The sequence below is a fragment of the Apodemus sylvaticus genome, chromosome 23 (assembly GCF_947179515.1).
Source record: "Apodemus sylvaticus chromosome 23, mApoSyl1.1, whole genome shotgun sequence".
Classification (NCBI taxonomy): Eukaryota; Metazoa; Chordata; class Mammalia; order Rodentia; family Muridae; genus Apodemus; species Apodemus sylvaticus.
In genome coordinates, this window is record NC_067494.1 from 12,286,569 (window position 1) to 12,312,609 (window position 26,041).

Genomic DNA, 26,041 nt, shown 5'->3' on the forward strand with positions numbered 1-26,041 from the left:
CTTACACTATGTGCATGTTCTACTAGCATGTTTTAACATGCATGTTAACAGTTATCAAAATTAAGAAAGGTAACATTTAATACGCTATTTTAGAAATTTCACAAAATTACTATTAAAGGTAAAGGTTTATGCCGTATCTCCATGGAAGAAAATGAAATATTTATAAGACTGTGCAGAACATGAACCCAGAGTAGAATATAGCAAAGTCAAGAATACAAGCAAGACGGCCTGAGTTGGGCCTTGCACATTCCCCGCTTTCCTTCAGTGATGCTGTTGAAACTGAGCTTCCAGCAGCTGTGCAGACGCTCAGCAGTTAAATGTCCCCTGCTCTTGCATGGGCACAGTTCTGATCTGAGCACACACAGTGGCTAAACTACCTGGAACTGCAGCCCCAGGGATTCCGACGCCATCTTCCGGCTCCTGCGGGCAGCTGTATTCATGTGGACGGACAATACCGCACACATACAGAACTTGAAGTATGAAGTAAATACATTTTTAAAAAACTAAATAGATTTCCCTCTTCCTCAAATAAAAAATATTCGAACGGGCCAAGACAGAGGTTATAAAGACACTCTAATAAAAATAAAGAAAACTTAACAGCAGATGAAGAATGCAGAGTAGGAATGAGAAAAGAAAATGATTTTTTATCTATTTATTTTCACTTTACGAACATTGGTGATTTGACTACGTGTATGCCTGTGTGAGGGTGTCCACATTCCCTGGAACAGGAGTTACAGACAGTTATGAGCTGGCACGTGGTTGCTGGGAACTGAACCCAAGTCCTCTGGAAGAGCAGCCAGAGCTCTTAATCACTGAGCCATCTCTCCAACCCCCCCAGAAAAGACTTTTACATTTTAGCATGAACAATAGTAAGGATACTATAGCTAAGAAGAGCTTAAAGGATAAAAGATTTTTAGGATTAGAGCAAGGAGGCTGGAGAAATGTCTCAGCAGCTAATGACTACTTCTTGTTCTTCTAGAGGACCTGGGGCTGGTTCCACATGGTGGATTGTTCCAGGAGATCTGACGGTTCCCCTGACCTCAGCAAGAGACCAGGCACCCCACACATAAACAGCCAACATATCTGAGCATGCGGAAGAAGACAAAATCAACAAGATAGAGAGAGAGGACCAGGAAGGAAGCTCCTGTGCAGAGGGCAAAGGTGGAAATTACAGAAAGCCCAAGCGATCGAGAGACTCGGACTAGTTAGCTGTGCGAACCTGAGATATCCCCAGACTCATCTGTTCAGACAGTCCCCAGCGGGTGACAGGGCTGTGGAAGGGTTTGGAACCTCCACAAGGTGCAGCCTGAGTGAAGAAACAGGCTTTTATACCCTGATCCTAATGCTGCTTCTGGCCTGGTGGATTGTACCCCACACCATGAACCCAAACACCCCCAAGTTGATTAGCAGGCTCATCCCGGCCACAAACTCAGTGACTAACATACTAGCAACACACGAGAAGAGAAGATATGAAAGGTACTCCAGCAAACAAGGGGATTCAACCCCATATTTGTCATGAAACTATAAGGCACAAAATCACAATCATGTACTAATAACTCAAAAACTATTTTGTGATATTCTGAAAGGAGGAGAAGATAAAGGACTCAGTAAACAAGGCAACGAGGGTCTAATCACGAGAAGTCAATCATTTAAAGTGGCTGAGAGCCGGATATGGCGGTGCAGACCTATAAATCCAGCACTGAGAAGGCGAGGGCGCCAGCAGGAGGATTCTGACTTTGAACTAGTCTTGGATTCAAAGCAAGTTCTAAACCAACAATATAAACTTCGTGTGCATATCATCTTAAAATGATGGTAAACAGAATCTAGCATGGAACAGAGGATTTGAGAGGCTACACATCACAGTAGACTGATACTATAAACCTATGAGACCACTAATACTTAACACTACCAGAGCCTTCTGTATCCATGGAAATATCCATTCTCTAAACTTAAATAGGGGAAGAAAGCTAGCTACTTGAAAATAATTCAGAAAAACAAAATCTGCAAAAATATTAAAACCTTAAAAAATTCTAAAGTCTCAGTAGAACCTCAAGATAGAGAAAATTGAGTGTGCGTCCTAACACCTACTTTTCCATAAAAGGCAAAGATGTAAACTTGAGAACCAAGTTTATTATGTTAGCCCTTAGTGTCACTGAATTAAAGACACAAAGCTAAAAGTCAAAGATTCTGTCAAAGGCATTAGAAAAAATTACTTCGTATTCATTAACATAATGAATGAAAACTTTCAAACAAAGTATCTTGAGAAGACTGACAAACTTGATTTAAAAACTGAAAAAAGACTATCTTCTAAAATATAACCCAGGAGCTGAGGGCAGTGGTCCGCACCTCGGCAACTCAACACCTGAGCAACGGAGGAGGAACGCTCTAAACTGCAGTCAGCATGGGCTATGGTGACTTGTGGGCCAGCACGGGCGACAGAAGAAATACCATCCAAACTAAGCTGAAATATAAGAAATGGGCAAAATATGAATCGGGAGTAACGATTATTATAAGAACTACTTTCTGTAGCCGATAAATATATACATATAATTCTGCTTATAGATAAATACACATGCTGCTAAAACTTACTAAAAAACAGAAAAAAGTAAACAAAAATTAAAAACTAAAACTTCTAACAATAGAGATAATTTAAAAACATGGAAAGGCAAGAGAAAGTCAAGTCTGCAGGGTGGTGACAGCTGCTACGAGGTGACAATGACAGTGTCTGTGTGTCTGCAGATGCACTAACTACTCCTCCACAGTGCTGGGACTAAGAAGACAGTGAGCTTCAGACACACATGAAGACGCGCTGACTCCACTCTGAGGAGAACGGAGCCAGGCAGAGGAGAGGGAAGGGAGAGGGGAAGCCCAAGGAGATGTCCCCATGAGACTGCATAATGGGTGAGCTACGCCCATAGGGGGACTCAGGAAATAAAAGAGAGCAAATTAGACAAAAAAAAAAAAAAGAAAGAAAGAAAGAAAGAAAGAAAAGAAAAAAAGAGAGGAAATTATATGAACAGCTCAGAAGAATTACACTGGGTCTAGTGTATGAAATATTTCAAGAGGAAATGCATTCAATCAATAACCTCCTTAGATGTTTCTGCAGTCCTTCCAAGGGCTAGCAGCTTCCAAGAGAGCACTGAAGATGGGAACTAGTGGGCAGATGCTGTACAGTGGCAGATCCCCTTGGTTCACGGGGCAAACACTGTGTATACCGATGTTCACCCACATGTAGCTGTAACCCCCAAATCACGCTCCAAACCACAGGGCACTGTGGCCATTGCTTACAGGCTGCGCAGAGCACTGGACACCCTGGGTCCCCAGCAGACAAGCTCCCAGGTGAGGCCGAACCCCGCAACAGCACTAGTTGCTTGTTTCAGCTCTCGTTCTGGGAACACATGCTTCTCACTGATTTGCTGTCGTGGTTTTCTATTCTTGTCTCCTTAGAAGCAGAATACTGACATGTCTACAGTCCCTGAACACCAGGAAACTCTGAGATGCACTGCAAATACGGTGCACATTAGAGGAGGTATTATGTTAAATGATCACCTGTGCGCTCAATGTCAACACAGGAACGAGATGCAGTAATACATATTAAGTAATCTCTCTTTCAAGAGGCACACGTAGACCGAGTTACATATTGAGTGGTTAGTGTGCACAGTAGCCAGTGGCTCATCAGTTATAGGACATAGTAATCATACATGTTTTATATAAAGAATGTCTCAGTATATCCTAGTTCAATATTTTCAGCCACTTTGTTACAATATGATTAACCCAAATTATAAGAACTAGTTATCTGTGTATACATGTATGTAAATAAATGCTTACTCATGAATTAGACATAAGACTGGCAATCAATTACAAGTTAGCATGTCAGGAAGAGAGGCATCAAAGATTATGCTGGGTTTCCAACCTAAGACACAGAGGACAATACTGAGGAACATAGAAAAAAAGCAAGACACAGCAGTTCAGATGAGGAGACAAAAAAAAAAAAAAAAAGGATCTCTTTCAGAGTTACAGGTGTTGCAACTTGTAAACAGATGCCGGCATCCACCCTGCTCTCTGCGGTAAGAATCCTCAGCAACTTGTAAAGAGATGCCGGCATCCACCTGCTCTCTGCGGTAAGAATCCTCAGGCTGTTCACTTTGGCATAGGCCTGCACCTAAAATGCTCTGCTTTAAATAGCACAATGTAAGCCAGACATGACAAGATAGGAAGTGTGCACTCAATTCTTCCCTCCCAGCACCACCTCAGAAATCAATACTCAGTAGCCTGTACGGATGCTTATGTTTCTATTTGAGGCATAAATATTAAATTACAAACATACATGCACACATGCACAACCCCACAGGAAAAAAGAACTGTAAATGATTGGAAGAAATTCTTCCCACCCAGTGGATTATTTTTTAATTTGTCTATTGAAAGATAAGAAAAGTAGTACTTTCTGGATAAATTATCAAAATACCATTCTGAAATACCAAATTCCTATAGAAACTTCTAATGGGTAAGCAATGTTTTCATACTTGATTTAAGAAAACCTCAGAATTTTAATTTCTTTCAATGTAGCTTTTATAAAAATGTATATATACATTCAAAATGTGACAAGTTTCCACAGCATGAAAATTAGTTACACAATTACAGTCTTATATAATTATAGACACAAATATAAAAACTACCATAGAAATTTCTAATAGTTCTTCCCTTTCTATCCAACATTATCTTTGCTTATACACATTCCATTATTAAAATACAGAAAGGAATTTCTAGCTACCATAGAACTCATTTTATAAACAAATATATGTATACATATGCACACTGTGAACATAAAGTTGATGATACATAATTTGGTTTCAATATATAATGATCCAAATGCAAACTGTTCAATCTAGAAGACAGCAGGCACTGTCCACTCTGCGCTGTATCCTCTGAAGTGCTTCCGTTTACAGTCGAAGCCCTCCCTGGTGTTTGTTATCACTGGGGTGACAAGGAGACACATGACAGCCGCGTACCACATCAACTCTAACAGCTATTACCAGTTCTTTGAGAAAGGATAAAAGAAAGGAAGGTTCGAAGCAGCAGGCGCACAGGTGAGCGTGCACGGGAAGCAGGAAAAGCAGGGCACAGGTCAGGGCTCTGTGCAGAGCATTCGCGGTTCTAGACAATTCTAAGACTACTTCCTTTATGTGAGAATGACAAAATACCCATGAACACAACAAATCCTTTAGAGAACAAAGAGCAAAAGGGACCATTCTGAACATCCTTCACATCATTTAGAGCTAATCGTATTGCATTCCTATGTAACTGGAGGCATCAGGTCATAGCACCAAGACAGCTTTGCGTGTCAACATGGGTATTTGAGATAGGAAACAAAATAAACCTATCATGTTTAGCATCCCTGCGCTACCAAGGCAGCAGCGGCTGGTATATACTTGCTATAAACATAGTCACAATGGTCTATTACCAATGAGCACACTCTGCTCTTTACCACGGACCATGGCGAGGGTGACATCAGAGACACTCTTGGCTCCACTCTGAGTCTCAGAAACTGTGACATTTCCAGTCACAGGGATAAGACGCTGTTAAGCATATGACAGACATGCTAGAAGCCAAGTCAAGAGAAACAGGAAGTCTGGAAAGTTATTTTTAAAAGAAATGTTTTATATATATATATATATATATATATATATATATAATGAACCTTTTCTGCATGAGAAAAAAACTAAGTGGTAGTTTCAATCCTAAGCAGCCAACAAGGGCACACAGGCCACCTAGGTTACAAAGTATTATTTTTCTTCTTAAAAATTACTCCATCATAAAAAATAAAATAATATTATCATACTCTTCAGTGTGGATCAAGTATGAATATTTGGGTTTCTGTGGAAAGAGAATCCCTTACATAGGACTTTACCTATGAGGAGTAATTATGCGTTTCAAACTCTCAGAATATATTCAGCTCTAAATTGGACACTACCTGCACATAAATCTAGTTGGTAAGTCTTCTAAACAGTTGGACTACTAAACTACTAGAGGTAGAAGACTAGAAAACCAAAGACAGTGGCTAAGGGTAACCCAAATTTTAATGCTATTCCTAAAAAGCATGTTGTGGTTTTTATAACCTCCTAAACATTATAAACAATAAAATATTCCATTACAAACACATTGTGGGACTTGTATTGTGGCTCAGTAATATACTGGATATGGCAGTATCATATGCAGCTGAAACTACTGGAAAAGTCAATCTGAATATAAACACACACACACACACACACACACACAGAATAATGAAGCAGCTGCCAGGAAAAAAAAGTGCTTAGTGGGCAGCTCCTAAATATTCATGAAGAGATAACATGCAAGGACTAGTAACACTACTATTACTCATTCTAGGCAAAAGACAATTATCCCTAACATGTTCTTGATATTTCTGATTATTAGAAATTAACTTGGTCTGATTTATTTGGCATTAAATCTTTTACATAAGCAGACATATGTATCACCTGATACATTAAGTATCTAGAGAATACATTCCCCAGGCCTCCCTAGAAGCCTACTCGGCCAGTCTGAAAAGCAGCAACAGTGACTCCGTTTAGAACACACTCTCTGGTGACTGACCCAGGCTGTAGACGCATCCTTGTCCTACTGAGTGCAGGCACTCTGCTGGCCACTCCGGAGTGGAGTGTGGGACACACAGCATCAGGAGCAGTGAGGAAGCACTCACAGCTCATCAGTCACTCAACTGTCAGAGATCCGGTAAAACTATTTAAATAACAGGCAAACATACTTCCAAATACGTTCTACATGTTTATTTTAAAGAGGATGCCTTAAGACCTATAAAATGTATAAAGTATAAAAATAATGTATGTATTAATCCAATTCCAATATATATACATGGTCCCTTAAAGATTTTCATTTCATCATCAAAAATTCACCTTAACCATATTTCATAGTACTTGCAAAAATCAAGAATTTTAAGTTTTTCTAATAGAAAAGTTTCCATAAAATATATATTTAAAAAAAAGAAAAAACAAAACAAAAAAAAAAAAGAAAGAAAGAAAAGTTTCAGTAGTCACCTAAGTAAAATAATGAAACAGGAATGATAGAGCAGTGATAGTTGAAAACTCAAACATAGCGTCTCAGCTATGCTATATATGCTGAGAACAAGCTTCTTATCAGAACAATCCCAAGTAGTTGCACTTTCATTTAAGAGAAAAAAAAAAAGAACAAAATATTTCATAGAAAAAACTTAAGAAAGTTGGATATTAAATGAAATATCTGAGGTCCAATTCACAATATCATGTTTCCATCTGCACACTGTAAACATACACTCTTATGAGCTAGCAACTTAAATGAGTCATTACTCCAAGATATCATAAAAAAATTCTCAGTGCAAAAAGTCCTTGACTTAAGTTGTTATATGGACTTAAGACAATTTTAATAAAAATCACAATTTGAATTCCATAATATAAAATGATCCTACAAAAACTTTACATTGAGATTAAAAAGCTTACAACAGCAGCCAAGTTTCCCTTCCGTTCCTATTCTCTAGTAAATGCTTTCTTTTGATTCGCCTTTACAATGTCATCGGGAGATGCTGATTTGAAGTCAAATGGCGTGATTGCTACAAGAGGCCTTATTTCTCTGTCCGCTACACCCTGAACTTGTCTGCTATAGAGGAAAGCCTTGTAGCGGTCCAGAGTGCGCCTCTTGCAGCTTTTCAGTGGATAGCGGAGACACAGCGCTGATGCAAAGGCTGAAGGCCTGGCAGCGAGGGCCTTGGTCCACGGCAGAGGCAGAGGAGTCTTCCTAGCGAGGGAGGCTCTTCTGTTTGTCTTACTGTCCTTAGTAGAATTGGACGGTTTCCCTAACTTGGAACTCAGAACTTTAGTGTCTGGTGTTAGAGCAACTGATGGGTCAACTACAGGCTTTGGGACAAACTCTGGAGTTTTTATCAAAACACTAAGATCAATATTTGAATCAACTTCAGGACTTCTTATTTCAGATAAACTAAGCTCAAAGGAATCTCTCTTAATCTGAGAATTGTCTAGTTCAATTGTTTTTGCAATCAAGTCAGAAAGGGATAAATTCTCCAGGTCTCTCGTGGGAGCAGTTTTACAAAATGCCAACGATGACAGAGAGCCTGTTAGTTCTGATACTCCGTTAGCAGACTGAGGGCGGTTTGCCAGTTGTGACAGGGGCAGGGAACCCAGGCTGGCAGATGACTGGTTACACAGGTCAGACAGAGTGAAGCGCTGGCCAGAGCTGCTTGCTCTGTGCTCCTCAGCCAGCTCAGCTAGGGACGGACTTTCCTGCTGGGAAAAGGGGAAACTGCTATTTTTCACAGTACTCTTCTTGGCACTTTGTTCAACTTCAGTGTTTATCCTGGAATTATTTCCCACTGGGCTAGAGCAGTGCAATGCATTGCTTAAGCTTCCCAAGACGGTCTGCGCTGGAATGCTTTGAAGTCCAGGTAGTGAGCGGCTCTGAATACCCAAAGAACCACTAGCTACTGTGTCCTCCCTCATTAGGGACGCTAAGGCTGGTATTCCTTTGAAAGTAAAATCCTCTTCAGGCGCATGCGCGGACGCGGGAGGTCTTCCCACATCAGCATCTGGCCTCTTAAGCTCACACTGCCCGCTGGCTGATGGCTGGCTTGCACAAGAATCTCTTGGCTTATCATGAACCAGATGAGCTGGAGCCAACTCTTTTGTTAACTTACATGATTCTAGTTCCTTTTCATTTTGGGGTCTGTCACATTTCTCTTTCCTATGAAGTAAATAGTGACGTGACTCAAGTGAAGAACTATCGGATCCATATTCTGCTAGTGAGCTACAACAATCAAAAGTTTTGCTACTGCTATCCAAATGATTCTCTGATTGAGGATAAGAACGGTGGACATTTTGGGGTGAAACTTCAAAGGAAGAAAATAAGACTCCTTACCTTACAAGAGCCATTAATGTTCAGACGCATGAGTTGACATTTGCAGAAGACGGTCACAGCAACCAAAAGGAGACATGAAATAAGGCATTTAATTACTAAGTGTTTTTCTTGATCATAATATAAATGATACTTGTTCATTATTTAGCAATAGGAACCATGAAGAAAACAAAAAAGGAATATTACCTCTAACAACCTAAGGTGACCATCATACTGTGTAATGGTAAGTACCAATGTTCTAGCTGTCACGAATTTATTGAATCATACAGTTCATGGCTATGAAGGCCTATCATAGTAAAATTATCATGATTACCTCATTAAAACTTCTTTTAAAACAATGAAAAAACTGGGTTCATTTTATTCTGTATTTTAAGACATTAAAAACAGCAAGCAAACAAGACCCGTGTTTCTGTGTTCTAAGGATATACTATTAATATGGAAGACATTATCATTATGATCAATTAAAAGTACATGTTTCAGCCCCCTACCCCGACAGAAAAGCACTGATTTCAAAGTAGTAGGCTAGGCAGTTTTGCAGAAGTCTAGTGCAAATATTAAAGGACATATCAATCCAGTTAACAAACGATCAAACTCCCACTAAAGGAAATCCTAACAATTAGTACATGTGTACCACAATTCTCCATGTCCATAAAATTCTATACCCCAAACCATATAATTTTAACATTAAAGATCTATTGTTTTCTTACACATTAGCTAAAAATGAAAATGTGATAAGTGTAATTTCAGTATTTAATATTATTTAATGATATTTTTAAATAACATGAAATTATAATCATCCACAATATAAACAGAGAAAATTTTAACATTAATAGCTAGGTTCTCAATTCTAGCTCATCTCATTAGGAAGGCAATAGTTCAGTAAGAAACTAACAAGAAGGAGAATGATTTATTTTATCTAATTTTATTTTCTCTGTGTTATTGTTAATGTTCCCACTTTAAGAGGAAGGGAACATAATGCTCAAGTTGAAAATTACCAAATCAGGGGCTGGAGTTGGTTCAGTGGTGAAGTTTGGTTCCTAGCACCCACGAAGTAGCTCACGACTACTATCCTTACCTCCAGTTTCATGGAGCGCATGCCCCCCTGACTGCTTACAGCATTCCCCACGTGTGGGGCACAGATCTAAACGCGAGCACCGGGACCGGCAGCAGGTGAAGGCATACCTTTCGAAGGCTGTCCTGCACACACTGCTCGCTCCGTCTTCTCCTTCCCAGTCTGCACGCCCTCTTCCAGGACCACAGACAAAGCCTTCTGCACATCAAACTTGTGTCTCAGAATTGCCTCAGTCAGTGTGTCATCGGGCACGGCGTCCCCCAGCACCTCTCTCATGTGATCGAGGCATGAATAAAGGCGAGCTGGAACACACAACAGGTTAGAGCGCTCAACTACATCTTGGAAAGGCTCTACACTGTCACATGAGGACTTTAAACTACACTAGGATACTCAACTCAAACTTCCTTTTTTTTTGATAGAAGTTACCACAGTTATATTTTTCTACTATGCACATGTCTTCTCACATCTCATTAGTGAAGAAATCGATGTAATCAATGTTTCTGAATAACACCTGAAAAATACATACAATATGTATCCAATAATGCCCATTCTTAGTGCAGGACGGGGTCTCCAGAGCAATACTGCCCTTTGCTTTACAAATACAAATGGATGGGGCTGGAGAGATGGATCAGGGTTAAGAGCACTGCTCTTCCAGAGGTCCTGAGTTCAATTCCCAGCAACTACATGGTGGCTCACGACCATCTGAAATGGGCTCCAACACTCTCTTCTGGTGGGTCTGAAGACTGTAACAGTGCACTCACATATATAAAATAATTTTTTTTAAAAAAATACAAATGGATGGAGCTGGAGAAATGGTTCATAGGGTAAGAGCAGGCACTACTCCTACAGAGAAGAGTTTGTTCCCAAGCACCCATGCTGGGTGGATCAGATGAGTCTGTAAGCCCAGCTCCAGAGGATCCAACACCCTCTTCTGAGGCCTACAGGCGCCTTTACTCACATGTACAAACCTGCCACAGACATACACATTATTAAAAACAAAAATAACTTTATAAAATCACAAATGGCACACTGTGACCTCTTTAAACAGTGGAATTTACACTCATTACTTTTAGCATGTCTCAAAAGGGAAAGGGACTGCGAACTACTTTAAACTAGGTGTACCCAATTAATCACTATTATATATTTCTTACATGTTACAAAGTACTACTTTTAAGTTTTTCCCAAACTGATGAGCTCTCCACAGCCAACAAAAATTATCTTTTAAAGTTATCAAAACATTTAGCATAAAAATAATCAAGTCCAGAAAACTAAAATAGAAGTGAATATTCATTTTTAAATCCATATTTAAACCTGAGATTGTAATGTTTAAAGATTTCCATTACTCTTAGAACTAATATAAGAAGCCAGTATTACACTCATCAGAGGCTAAAGAGTAAAACAAAGACAGATTTGCACACTGCAGCACTTGGCTATTTTCACACTCATCACATCCGGTCCTCACAGGAAGGCATCATGCCAAACGTGCCCCGAATGCAGTTGTCACGTACCCACAGGCTGCTGTGCTTGGCACCCACTATGAGACATCTCTCGTCAAGGCTCCCTTTGCAAACGCTGCCTTACATGCCTAACTGCACTCTTAATTATTAAAAAATAATTTCCTTAAATACCAGACAATTCTGCTTTATATCTGTGTAAAGTTTACTTTAAAAGGCTGACAGCCTTTCCCTGTAAATAGGGAAGGAATGTGTCCGATTAATCCACAAATCACTGAAATCGGAAGTCAGTAGTTAGCAGAGATAGCATCCAAAGCTCTAGTAACTACCTATAGGAAGTACAGCCTACACACTGCTAAGGGGGAAATGCCATACGGGGTGAACAGTGGAGACTCTGCAGGCAGACTGGCCTGATTCACATCCTCTTTGCGTCCCTACAAAATAAGGCTTACCAAAAGGCCAGTCAGACTCTGAACTACATGACAATTATGCCTGCTCTCCTGTCAGTGCTCTCATCTTTACATCTCCTGGAAGCCATGTTCTTGTAAATAAAACAACTCCGGTCATTTATTTAGCCATCTGCTCTACAGAGGCTCATGAGCGAAGGTTCCATGTTCTCATTACCCATCACTGGCCTTTCTCCCCCGTGGAAAGGATAAGAGAAGAAACCTTGCAGGCCAAAGGCCTGTGTCTGAGCAGCTGCTGTGCCTAATGCAATCAATTTCTCCACACACAATTAAACAGACTCTCACAAAACACATCAAATAAAATGGACATTTTCCTTCAAAGATGTGCTTGTAGCATAAATGTCCTTAAACATTACCATAACTAACTACCATAAAATTCACAAATTCTTACTTAACAATTAATCGTTTTCACCCAATGAAGACATGATATTTTTTAAAGGCCATACCTTGATCAATCTCACTCAATTGGTGATTCAGAAGAGAATTAGAAGGCTCTCTCAGATCTTCGTAAGCACAGTCCTCTTCAGGGTTGTCACGCCGCGAGTAAATAAACTGAGCAGCTAGGATAAAGAAGAAAAGATGCTGTAACACAGCTGATCCCCAACAGTGTCTGACTTTTTCTCCCATAAGCTGAGATAAAGGAGAACCGGCTGTAGCCCGCTGCTGACGTGCTCCCGGGTCCTAGGTTTCAGTCTCAGAACTGAAAACAAAAAAAGTTGAAAATTGAAAATCCTGGGGCTAAGAGGCTGGCTGGGGCTTAGAGCACTTGTTTTGTAAGCAGTGGTGAGCCCAGCACCCACGGAGAAGCCAGCAGGGCCGCACGTCCCCTGTGCTGCAGAGACACAAAACCCAGCGGCTAGCTGGCCAGCTAGCCCAACCTAAACAGCAAGTCTCAGCTCAGTGAGAAGTTCTGTCTGAAGACATGAAGGCACTAAAACAGCAGCAGAGCAACATATGTTCTGCTCTGATCTCTGTACGCTTATACTGGGGGTGGGGGAGGGAGCATCTGCATCCTCACATGCATGCATCTCTCTCTCTCTCTCTCTCTCTCTCTCTCTCTCTCTCACGCACGCATGCACGCACGCACGCACGCGCGCGCACACACACACACACACACACACACACACACGAACATGCACATAGACAACAGACACGTGCAATCCACATGCATAAATGCACACACATAGATCTGATCACCACTCACAGCCAGTTGTCCACGTCTGACAAGAATGATGAATTAGCAATGTCCCAGGACAATATTAATCCACCCACGTTTTCTCCAAACCCTCAGACTAAGGATTTACTAATTTCTCGCTGTTGTTCTTTCCCTAGTCTCCATGACCATCCGTTCATCTAGTTTTATCCTTGCTCACATTTATGCGCCTTTATTTTCTCTTTGTACTGAGATCTTAAAGCACACGTCACGCTCATCTACTTAAGAAAGCACTCCAGATGTATTTTCATAGAGAAGCAAACATTAGACTAAATTTACTATCTAAGAAACTGCAATTCTGACAGAATCCAAAAGTAACTCAAAGCATGGGCACTAAATTAAGTATGTATGTGTGTGTGCATGCATTTTTAGATTTATTTATCTAGTGTATATGACTACACTGCCCCAGTACGCATCTGGGCAACACACAGAGAAGAGGCATGAGCTCCTCTGGAACTGAGGTAACAGACGGTCCTCACAGTAGTGTGCCTAACCGCTGAGCCAGGATCTCTCTCCAGCACTCAACAGGCCTTAAATTTTGAACAACTCAGTTTTTCAATCATACAGTGGCACGGTCACCCAGTCTCTCTCTCTCACACACACACACACACACACACACACAAAACTTGTCACTGGCATATTCGTTACGGGCAGAGCAGGGCCCTGACAGTACCCCACTCTCCCTAAGAACAGAGTAAGCCCACTGAACACAGCCCTGACGCTAGACTCTGAGCACGGTTCCTGGAACATATACATGCTGACGGAGAAACCACCTCCAAAGTTTATAGATAATGCAAAAAATACGAACTTACTGCCCATGTGTAATATTTATATTCAGAAATCAGAAGGCCACAAGTCAAGACCATATAGATTAGCAGGGAAAACCCCCCCCAAAAAAAAAAAAAAAAAAAAGGAGTGTACTGTTGTGTCTTAAAATCCAAATAAGTAACATATTTAACAAGTACTGGAGAGACTAAATGTCTGGAGACTGAAGCAGTTACAATAAAGAAGGTACGAACACAGAAAACTTGAAGACTGAACAAGACATCAATACATCAAGGAAGCTGAGAACTGAGCACATGTGTAGTAACGGTAAAGACGGGAGGGCATGAAGAGGGGCCACAGGAAAGACGGTGCAGCCCAGACAGCGCCACCAGCACCAGCGGGCTTCGGAAGGCAATGCCACCCACCAGCAGGCTTCGGAAGGCGGATAGCTACCGCACCTGTAGGTACACTGTGACAATGCATTCTTGCTCAGGTTAGCCACGGCCTTGTTCCAGGAATGTTTAATATGAATGGAATATTAATACAATGCTGCCTTTGCAACATTACCCATTGGTCACAGTCCTTACCTCTCTCCGAATCAAGCCTTTGCCTTTTTAAAGTAAAAAGTCCTACACCCGTATTCCTTATTACAGAGCTAGGACACCTCTCCAAAGGTGCAAGTACTTTTGTTAAGATGGTTATTGGTTTTGTTAGTGATCTACAGGTTAAAAGACATGTCCTAATTTTATTTTCCCTGTAATTATTCTTAATTTTATTTTTGAATGCCACAAAGTATTCAAGAATTCACATATTATCTACAAATACGTATATTCCTCCCCCATATTATACAAGATAAAGTTAGTATTATAGGCGAACACTGAAGAAACATGCTGTCTCAACTTCTCTAAGGATACGTTTTCCACAGTTAAAATCAGGCCAGAGGTAAGTCTTATAACCATCAAGTAATGCTTAGATTGACAGTCTTTTATTTCCTGTGACCTGTAAAGCTTTAAAATCCTGGCATTTTAGATTTATTCTGTCAGCCTAAAAATACCAATGGTGCTGTTTTCTACCTAGAGATCCACGTTGCTTTTTGCTTCGCTCGGTACTCGGTGCTGGGTGCTGGGTGCTGGGTGCTGGGTGCTCGGTGCTCACTGTGTATGTTCTCCAACTGTCTAATACCACTGCTACCCAAGAAACCCAAGACCAGCCAGTGCTGACTGGGTGAGAATCAGACGATTTCCTCAACAAGTTTCACTGGAAACTTTGATGGCAAAGCAGAAGTTACAGCCTGTACGCGCCCGCTCCATCTACCAGAAGCTTCTGTTTCTGGGGATGTTCCCTACTTCCCAAACCAAAAAAAAGAAGACGCAACTAGGATAAGTAAAAAAGAAACCCGCATTGAACGACTACTCCCTGCTGCTTCATACCACGGGGAAGCTTAGGAAACACTGTCCCGATGCGAGTGGTAGCGCGCACATCTTTAATGCCAGCTTCTGGGGGACAGAGGAGAGCACATCTCTGTAAGTTCAAGGCCAGCCTGGTCTATGGAGTGAGTTCCAGGACAGCCAGTCTAGTTTCTATATCCCCTCCATGCTCAGACACTTCCAGTTAAAGCTGACACACACACACACACACACAAATGACAAGACCTTTCACAACTGGATCCCATGCCCCACCCGGCCTCTCAAGCTGTGACTTGTGTGAATCCTGTGAGTCTCCCAAAACCAACATCTCAGTGGCCCTAGCTCCAACTACACCCTCCCCAACTCAGCACCCTGCTCAGCCTTCCTGTCAACACGCTCAGACTGAAGTCAGGGTTGTTCTCTACCCAGCGGACTAGAGGGCCTGGCCCAGCTGCTTTACAGTAAAAAGGGAAAATGGGGCTTTTCTCGCACAGAACTAATGATGAGTAAAGGTTCAGACTAATATATCGAAGGACTACGCCCACTCACCTTAACTGAAACAAAGCAGATTATTCAAGTTGCTTTTCCTGGTTCTTTTGCTATTAGTGTCCTACAATGCAGTGTCCTACACTGGCATACACTCAATAAGCAGTATAAAAAAATTCTTTGTAAAGAAAATTTTTAAAGAGCTACATTAACAAAAAAAAAAAAACTTTTTGTCAAGAAATAAAAAAATGCATGCATCCATGGCTCAAGTTGGAGGTTTCTATTAACTGGTAAAGCAACTCAATTACAGGCTTCACTAGACTATGAGTAGAGCTCCCCTCCTGAATACATAAAAGAGCGGATACTGTTAACCCCGAGCTTCTCGGGACAGCATGTGTGCATTAATCCCCAAGGGAGAAGGTGATGCCGGATCCTGGCGTGAGGACAGAACACAGCTGAGGAACGGCTCCATCGCTGGGGCCCAGGAACGTGTCTCTTGGAGCATTTTTGTTACATAAACCCTGTCCTACCAAGCTGCTTTTGGTCCTGATATTTTATTAATTTCATTACAGTAACGAGGGAAAAACCATGACAGACACCAACAAGGACACAGGAACAAGGATGCGTCTGCTTCACAGAGCAGCCACCAAGGCCTGGGAGCAACCCTGCTGCTCTGCCACGGCCGGCTGCTGGGCTAACAGAACCACTCCAAACGCCCCACTTCTCACGGGACACAGGGGGAAAACTAAAAACATCACCTAGACCACGCCCAGGCACACTGGCCATTGATGCCAACATCGGGATGATGCTGAGGCAGAGTCCCAGATGGTAGGTTAGCCTGTGGTGCACGCCAAGGACAAGCCAGCACAGGCTAGGTCTGGTCTGATGTGATAGCTCCAGCACACTCTTCTTTTCTAGATCACTTTGTGGTAGTGTTTTTGTCGCTGCTGTCAGGGTGATGATGGTGATCACAACCTGGATCTCTTGCAAGCCTACTAAGCACACTGAAAATGTTCTAGAAAATAAAAAACTCAAATTTGTATGCTTTTGTTAAAAATAAGTTTATCAAAGAAGTGAAAGCATTTAACTACCTCCTGTGTGGTGATGTCAACAGACTTTCAAAAAGTTCAACAGTAACTGGAGCTAAGGTGTCAGCAACCTGAACAATACAAGATGCAAGTCAAGCCACAGAAGAGGTACACAGAAGTCTGGGACCAGCCATCCAGTAAGCCAGGCCACATGTGTAACTCTCGGGGCAACAACTGCTAAAAGAATAAATTTTGTGCTGTCCGCACACTGGGTAAACGCTGCCTATGGAGAGAGAGAGACTTTGAATTTGTACTATTTGTGACCAGACCCTGCTGTATGGACAGTCCACTTCATACAAACTATATTCAACAAACCCTGAAGATTTCAACGCGCGCGCACACACACACACACACACACACACACACTCCACTTCATACAAACTATATTCAACAAACCCTGAAGATTTCAGCGCGCGCGCGCGCGCGCACACACACACACACACACACTCCACTTCATACAAACTATATTCAACAAACCCTGAAGATTTCAGCGCGCGCGCGCGCGCGCGCACACACACACACACACACACAGAGTTTGAGACAGCGTCTCTGTAGCTCTGGCTGGCTTGACTCGCTACATACACCAGGCTGGCCTCAAGCTCACAGAGATCAGCCTGCTTCAGAATCCTGAGTCCTGGAATTAAAGGCATATGCCACCATGCCTAGCAGACCTCAACTCTTGTAAGCCTCCTTAATCTGTGTAAATTCTATTCCTAGATAAATGGTTCCCAATGCCAGTCTAATAGTCAAAACATTCCTGATATAAAATTTATTACTACCTGCCTTCAGACGTTTAAGAATTTCACTAATGATCAAGTATTTTAGTGAACTTATATTAACTACATGTTACAGAGAACATTAGGGGAAAAGGCACCAAAGCTTTTCTTAGACTGCTCATTTTTTCTTTAGAATGTCTCCGCTCTTACTGACAAGCACGAGGGCCTGAATTCAATCCCCAATGCCCATCAGACTGAGGTGCAGCCATGTACACGTCTATAACCACAGTGCTTTGGGTGGCAGAGACACACGGTCTCTGAGGCCTGCTGGTCACCAGCCCAGCCCACAGTTCCATGAGAGATCCTGACGGAAAGAACTAAGGGAAGAATGGGACAAGGTTTCTGAGGTCCTTCTGCACTTCCCATGTGTGTGCAGAAGAAATACCTAACCAAAGACAAACAAGATACATGCATGCACGCACACATGCGCGCACGCACACACGCTCACGCAGAGAACACAAAAATTATTCATGGGTGAAGAAATTCTTATAGGTGAACTTGGAAGGCATACTTACAAATCCATCCACATGTGACCAAAGCTGGAGGACCACCAGGAGCTCAAGTTCAAAGCGACCCCAGCCAATATAATGTCTATTTTTGGTTTTCAAATAATCTATTATAAAACCTTTAAATGCTAATGTGTGTGTGTATATAAAGATGTACACACATACATACCTTTTCAACATTACACATTACAGTTTCATGAACATTCCAGTCCAGGGTGACAATTATACTTACTTGACATTTTTAGACATCTAAGTAAAGAAATCTTTTTTTTTTTTTAAACAATTTACCTGTTGATGGTGAAATACAATAATCATCCTCCACAGACTGGCCATACAAATCATCATCTTCAAAATCTAAAAAACAAAACAGATAATTTGACAAGTCCAAGAGTGAGGAAACACCTGAATTATCTGCAAAGTAAGTTAGCATATCAACTCTCAAGGAAGCTGAAATGTCTACTTTTCCATAAATTCTAAGAACTTTTCCCACAAAGAAGTCATTCATTAACAATCTACATTACTGACAATCTATACTTAAAAGACGTTATGTATGTCTTATGCTTTTAAGTTAATTGGCTTTATTTAATTTTCTCACATTACCTCCCGCTTCCCATCTAGCCATATGTCTTTACAGAACTGGCAAGCACAAGGTATACAATCACCAATACAGACATTCTTGTGGGGAACCAGGATGCCTAACTTTTGTGACCATTAACTGGCCTCAAAGATTATGTTCTTTGTCCTAAGGTTGCTTCTTTCTCTAGGTAAGCTCCCAGAAGTCTTCCCCACAACCTTTACCTTCAAACAGCCGCCTCTAATTTCTTGTCTTCCAAGTACAACACGTTTCAATGCACGAGAAATCATAGCTCCTTCCTGGCAAACTTAGTTAAGTACCTAGCATACACAGGCCACTAAATCAATGTGTTCATAGGTTAACAAATCAAACTACTTTAAAACTGCAAGGAACATATATAATTTTATACCAGAGCCTATTATGGAAACATTTTCAGTACTCAATGTGCACACTTTCCCAGCTCTCTTAATGCCAAAAATCTAACAAACCAGAAAAAGGTGATCACATGCTCCAAGATGATTAAGCAGCATGAGAAATACAGAGTAATCTGGGAACATACAGGAGCAAAATGAGAATTGCCCCAGGAAGAGAACATCCAAGCCAATTCTAAAGGACAGATAGAGGTAGCCCGTTTTCCAGGGCATGCAGGCAGCAGGAGCAACATGCTTAAAGGCAAGGACCAAGAGCTGTAGCAAAGAAAAATTGTGTGACTGCTTTAACTGGATAAAAAGATCTAAGGTTAAATTAAATCAGAATGTAATCCCAAATTTAACATACATCTTTAGATAGTGTCTGCTGCTAGTTTGGTGGACCTCGAGCACAACAATATACAAGTATGAAGAGAACTCTTGTGACCTGCGGACTTCCTAAAGTGCTTCACTTTATCATTCAACAAAATATTGGAGACAGAATCAGAAGTAGAAAGATTATGTTCATCATCCTTGGCTACACCGTGATTACAAGTCCAATAGGGGCCACATGAAACTGTCTCAAAACGAAAACCTAATAGTAGAGGCAGTCAGGAAAAGTACTAGGAATTAAACAAAAATAACGCAGGTGTTACACAGAGGAACCAACAGGTTTTTGCCCACAGACTAACTATAATGTAATTGTATAGTATTTTTGTATAGTTTTAATTACTGGAAGCCCAAAGGGAAGCCTAACTGTGAGGAAGAAAACTGAAATTGAATTGAACTTTTATGAACAGGAAGGGAAGAGCATCAAAGGACAGGCTGGGCTTGGTTATGATGTCACTGATTGTTACAAAGAAATAAAACCTGACCTCAGGTAGCCAAGGTAAGAATGTATCCAGCACTCAGCGGGCACACAGAAATCCTCAGCCCTCCTAATTTAGACCCTCTCTTTCACATTATCCCTATCTTACTGTCATTACACTGTAGAATCTCTCATGCTTTAACCAGCTGTTACTTTTAAACAGCCTCATATGTTAAGCAGTACTCTTAAGTAGTCAATTATCACTGGCTGAGGAAATAAATTAGTAATGAATGTCCTTTATTTCATAGCTACACAATCTCTCCCAGTCTAAAGTCATTTCTTAGTGGTAGTGGTCCAACAGGCATTTGATACAGCCACTACATATTCTTACAGTGACTGTCTGCCAAGGAAGATACTCCAAGCAGACTGGGTCAGAGTCTCCAGGCCAGGGTGTTAGCTGTCCAAACCTATTGACGTTGAAGCTCACAATCCCCCCAAAGGGGACCAATAACAACTCCCATCTTAAACATTACATGTTCTCCATTTTAAAAAGCAGCAGGTCGTAAGGATTTTTTGCAATCGTTTACATTTCAGTTTATTTTTAGCTTCTAGGATGCATAATGATGCTCATTATTACCCACACTGTGCATGACATAGTCTTCCTAAAACCACTTCAACTCCTAGAGAGCATTCATATTCGTATATTTCATTAAAAAAAAAAAAAAACTGCGAGTCCCTTGTTCATGACCTCCCCGCTAGTGTTGTTTTCCATTTCTTTTACAAAAAAATTTACATTATGAACTATGAGCCAATAACTGAGTGTATAGACCCGAAGATCTGCAGATCGATCTAATTTCTTGAGCCTTTTAAACAAGAATCTTTTCAGTTTCTCACGTTCCCCAGTTTTGAAATCCGTTGAAAAATCTGGAGCAGGCTAGGTTCTGCAGTCAAAACGCACACGGACACGGGGGAAAACTAAATAAATCTGACGTTTGTAGCAGGCCGGCTGCAGGTAAGCGCTAAGCCAGCCTGGTTTATAACTAAGTAACGCTTCGTGGGCATGTCGGAAGGAGGGCTTGAGACAGAAGTCATAAACTCATTGCGGGGTCCCCGAATGAAACAAGGAGAGAAGAGGTGACGCTTGGATAAGAACAGCATCGGATCCAGACCTCGCCACACCACTGAGCCCTGGAGATGCTACACCCTTGCCCCGTCCATAAGCCAGCTCAGGAGGCAGACAACACGCCGGCTTCCTCCCCGGAGCTCGCAGGTCCTGCTCGTTCTCCGCCAGCTCCCTCCCCGCTGCAGACACTAGTGCGAGCGTGGCTCCGGGGTCCACGCTCGATTCCAGGCAGACGTGAAGCGGCCAGAGCGACAGCTGGAAGAGCTAAGATCACGGCCGGCGCGGCCTTACCACCACCCACCTTCATCGTAGTTATAGCCCCGGACGTTCCGATGCCGGGCCATCGCGCACAGTGGGCGTCTGCCGCCGTCCCTTCTGGAAGAACTCGGCTCAGACACCGACCAGGTGCAGGTCGCGGGCGGGACACCTCGACCGCGCCATCTTGCCTTCCGCCAGGCCTCTGCGCCGAGCGTCCGCGCATGCGCGACGTCATACCTGCGCACGACGCGACGGCAAGCTCTCAGGGTCACGGCCGGCCTCCCGGGAACGCATGCGCTCTCGCGAGCTGGCCAGTGGCGCGAGGTCCCGCCCATAAGTGAGTTGACTGACGTGGCCTTCAAGGCCGGAAATGGAGCAACCTGAGGGTTGTTGAGCGGGTATCTTTGATCTACACCGGATTTATGTCAGGATTATTTCCTAGCTTTGGTTTTTGATCATCTCAGTAAAAACAAGGAGTTTGTTTCAGCTTTTAAGCCTTACTAAACACGATAGGCAGTCAACAAACGTTTAAATTTGGCATAATAATTAGTCCAAGCTATAGAGGGATACGTATTGAACGAGTAATTTTAAGTTTGAAATGTAGCCAAACTGGATCAATATGCTTTGTGTAACTCATGGCTTCAGGTATGGGCTCCATATTAACTTCATAAACAGCTATCTGGCCCTAGCTTTGTGAAATATTTCATTAGCACAGATTAATTAAGAAGGAAGCCTTAGGGATTGATTGAATGCATAAACATGTGAACTTGCTAAGGGTGTTTAGTACAGCTTTTCAGACACAGAACTAGCCTGGGGTGCTTATGATGTAATAATAACACATAAATCTATAACCTGTTATTAAACATCCTTGTTTCGTACAACATAAGGCTAATAATGCTGTGTAAAAAAAGCATGAACCTTATTATCATGCTAAACAAACCACTTTATTGTAGCTTGTGCTTGTAATGCCAAGACCTTGAATCAAAGGCAAACGTCAAATTCTGCCTTACTCAGCTTTTCTTATCCACAACAATGAGAATAACACAAATTAAATTCATATTTGTAAATGGCTCAGATTTGAGGTCTGACGACCAGATAGTTGTTCTCCTTTGGGTTTTTTTCCTTCCGGTTTTTTGTTTGTTTGTTTGTTTGTTTGTTTGTTTGTTTTTTGAATCAGGGTTTCTCTGTATAGCCCTGGCTCTCCTGGAACTCACTCTGTAAACCAGGCTGGCCTTGAACTCAGAAATCTACCTACCTTTGCCTCCCAAGCACTGGAATCAAAGGTGTGCACCACCACCGCCCGGTTGGTTGTTCTCAACTAACATTGTTTCAAGGCAAAATTTTATGGACAAAAAAAAAAAAAAGGAGATGCTAATTTTATATGATTTTTAAGTATTTGTTTTACACCTTTAAATAATTTCCACATTGCAGCCTATCTCTTTGTAAGTGAACATATTTATCTTATACATTATCAAACTCATGAATAATATTTGCCCGGGTAAGAGGACTACGCCCATGTGCCAGAACATTAAGTGCTAAAGAATAGTAAATGTGCTGGACCTGGTGGCTCACTCCTTTAATCTCGGTACTTGCTAGATAGAGACCGGAGGATCTGGAGTTCAAGGTCATCCTTGGCTACACAGGGAGTTCCAGGCCAACCAGCACTGTTTGAGACCCTGTCTAGACTTCATGTATAAAAACCAAGGTCAGCTTCTCTCCCGGTGTAAACTCGAATGCTGTTAATTACAAGTCACGGATGCGGCTCCTGAAGTAAATGAGTTATAAACCGACCACATAACTAGTACGGTGAATAAGAAAACAATTCTGCCTCAGGCATGACGCATGATCTAGGTCTGTGGACCAGTCCATTTTGTATCGCTTCATGAAAATGGCGTATTATTTACACTCAAGTCTCCCTGGCAGGTTGGCATAACTTAGAGTCACCTGGAAATAGCCTTGTTGGATTGTCCTGTGAGGCACTGTCTTGATTGACAACTGATGCAAGAGGTTCCAGTCTACAGGGCAGCCTCCTTAGTAGGTGGCCTGGGATGTAAGAGAAAGCTAGCCAAGCATGAGCAGACGAATAGGCCTGTCAGGAAGGAGCTTCACCTACAGTCTCTGCTTCCGTTTCTGCCCTGACATCCCTCAGTGATGGATTATAACTTGGGAGTATGGGCCTGGAGAGATGGCTCAGCGGTTAAGAGTACTGACTGCTCTTCCAGAGGTCCTGCGTTCAATTCCCAGCAACCACATGGTGGCTCTTGACCATCTGTGATGGGATCTGATGCCTTCCTCTGGTGTGTCTGAAGACAGTGACGGTGTGCCCATATACATAAAATAAATAAATAAATCTTAAAAAAACAAAAAGACAAAAAACAACTTGGAAGTGTAAGCCAAATAAACCCTTTCCCCCTACAGTTGTTGTTGTTGTTGTTTGTCAGAGTCTTTTAACAAACGGTATGGGCTAGTTTTGTATCTACTTGACACAAGCTACAATCATCAGAGAGAAAGGAACTTCAGTTGAGGCAATGTGTCCATGAGATCCAGCTGTACGGCAGTGTTAAGTGTTATTTAAGCAGGCGAGAGTCCAGCCCACTTGTGAGTGGTACCATCCCTGGGTCAGTGGTCCTCCGTTCTATAAGAAAGCAAGCTGAGCAAGCCAGGGGAAGCAATCCAGTAAGCAGCATCCTTCCAGGGCCTGTGCATCAGCTCCTGCTCCTAGATTCGTACCTGTGTGATTTCCAGTCCTGACTCTCTTTTGGTGATGAACAGCAATGTGGAAGTGTAAGCTGAATAAACCCTTTTTTCCCCAACTTGCTTTTTGGTCCTGGTGTTTTGATGCAGCAATAAAGCCTTAAGATACACAGCAAAAGATAAAACTTGAAAACTGCTGGTTGATAGTGGTACTGGTATAACCTTGAAAACCATAAGCAGAACATGTTCTAAGTCTATAATCTGGAATGTTTGCATATACATAAATGCCAGCAAACCCTCCAACCCAATCAAGACAACATATGAAGACTCTCAAGCATTTATATACAGAATATAAAAATCCGAAAATGTCATGGGATCCTTCTGCTCTCCGTGTCTCCCTAACAGCTGATCAGCTTTCTGTTACTAAAACTCCATTTGTAGTTTTAAAACCTTCATGTGGAAGAAACCTGACGGTGTGCGTTCTTTTTATATATCTTCATTCACTCAACTATTTTGAGATTCCATCACAGAGGTCCTTGAATCAACAGGATATGCCTTTTTCTTTCAGAAAGAATTCCATTGTGCAGAAATGTAGGAGGAAATGCCGGCATGACCTGACGGCCAGCCTACTTGGCGTACTGCACTTCTAAATAAGAAACATGGCACACCACGTTCCTGAAGTCTGGACACTGGATTCTCAAGAAGCGAGGATAGCTGGTAGCTGTCCTGTAAAGAGTCTGCACTCTCCACGTCTCCTCGGTGTGGATCTTCTACATAGAGACCCTGATGGTATGAGCACTCGCTATCCAGTCCAAGGTGATGTGCCAACTGATCACAGGGACCTCAGATGTAAAGTTCCTGAAATAACCAAGATATTCAGAACAAAGACTGGAATTGGATGTGAAGAGAGCTATTTAGAGATCCTATGTGTGTGCATCAGGATATGTGTTGGCTACATACAAATACTAGGAGAGTTTACATAAGGGACTGAAGCATCTGAGGTTTGGGAACTGGCGGGGCATTAGCTAAGGGGTTCAGAAACCATCCCCAGGTGGCTACTGAAGAGTGACTGTTGCATTCTGTAGCTGCCTGCAGCTACTGCAAACTGGGTTCCTGGAACAGAAGCTGAGGGATGGATGGGGGAAACCGGGGAAAAGAACGAGGGTCAGGATGATAGTTTACCGATCGAGGCCCTAACTTTAATGGTGGTCTGAACATTTAACAGTTTGGGTAAGCCCCTCCCCCCAGACTCCTGACTGAGCTCTGGCGAAGTCTTCTGGCTTTGCCTGGCAGTTCTTGGCTCCACTCTTCAGGCAGCTGGGTGGGTCACCTGCTTAATTCAGGAATTCGTAGATCTGGAGGAACAATGAACTTCACCTTCACTCTGAGCTTCTCCACCCTAGGTGGAGCAGGATCCTGAATATCCCAGGAATCCCTGCTCAACAAAGTCTGGGAGAGGAAGTTCACCTTGATCTATGTGGAGTTCCTACCAAGTGGCATGACACCCCAATATGGCTCTGTACAAGTGACCCTAAAGAGACCCCCCCCTTCCGGAAAGGAAAGGTCTGGAGCCAGTAAACAGGGCCTCCTGGGAGTGGGGGAAGGTCTGGAGCCAACCTCCTGGGAGTGAGGGAAGGTCCAGAGCCCGTACAAAGCTTCCTGGGGGTGAGGGAGGTCTGAAGCAGGTAAATACATTCCACAGGACAAACTGTATAAAAACTGATCAATCAGGCTGGTGGAGGAGAGGGGAGTCTTACAGATGAGCTACATTGTCTGCTTAGATCCTGTACATGTGCAAACAGGGTAACATTGAACAAGTCTCAGAAAACAAGGACCCAGGCATTGGATCCCTGCAGAGCCTTATAGAACAAGCCAAGCTGCTCGATCAAGACAGAAAACAGAACATTGGAGATATTTGAGATAAATGTTAGCAGGGTTGGGGAGAAAGGATGAAACAGAGTACAGTAAAGCCAAGGGTGGTCACACACACTCTCGTAATCCCAGCACTCACAA

General features: G+C 42.2%; 1 protein-coding gene across 2 annotated transcripts in view; it reads right to left on the reverse strand.

Moving 5' to 3' along the window:
• Hbs1l (HBS1 like translational GTPase) overlaps positions 1–21,563 on the reverse strand; it is a 73,264-nt gene extending 51,701 nt beyond the window's left edge. The window contains exons 1-5 of one of the 2 annotated variants that reach the window (XM_052169216.1): positions 21,378–21,563; positions 18,453–18,518; positions 12,371–12,484; positions 10,114–10,305; positions 7,205–8,929 (exon numbers count right to left, since the gene is read on the reverse strand). In XM_052169216.1, coding sequence (XP_052025176.1) covers positions 7,533–8,929; positions 10,114–10,305; positions 12,371–12,484; positions 18,453–18,518; positions 21,378–21,420 — 1,812 coding nt within the window. In that variant the 5' untranslated portion in view covers positions 21,421–21,563 and the 3' untranslated portion in view covers positions 7,205–7,532. Of the gene's footprint in view, positions 1–7,204; positions 8,930–10,113; positions 10,306–12,370; positions 12,485–18,452; positions 18,519–21,377 lie in introns of those variants that run through there. The other variant, XM_052169215.1, reaches the window with a different exon arrangement.
• Between the last annotated feature and the right edge of the window lie 4,478 nt (positions 21,564–26,041).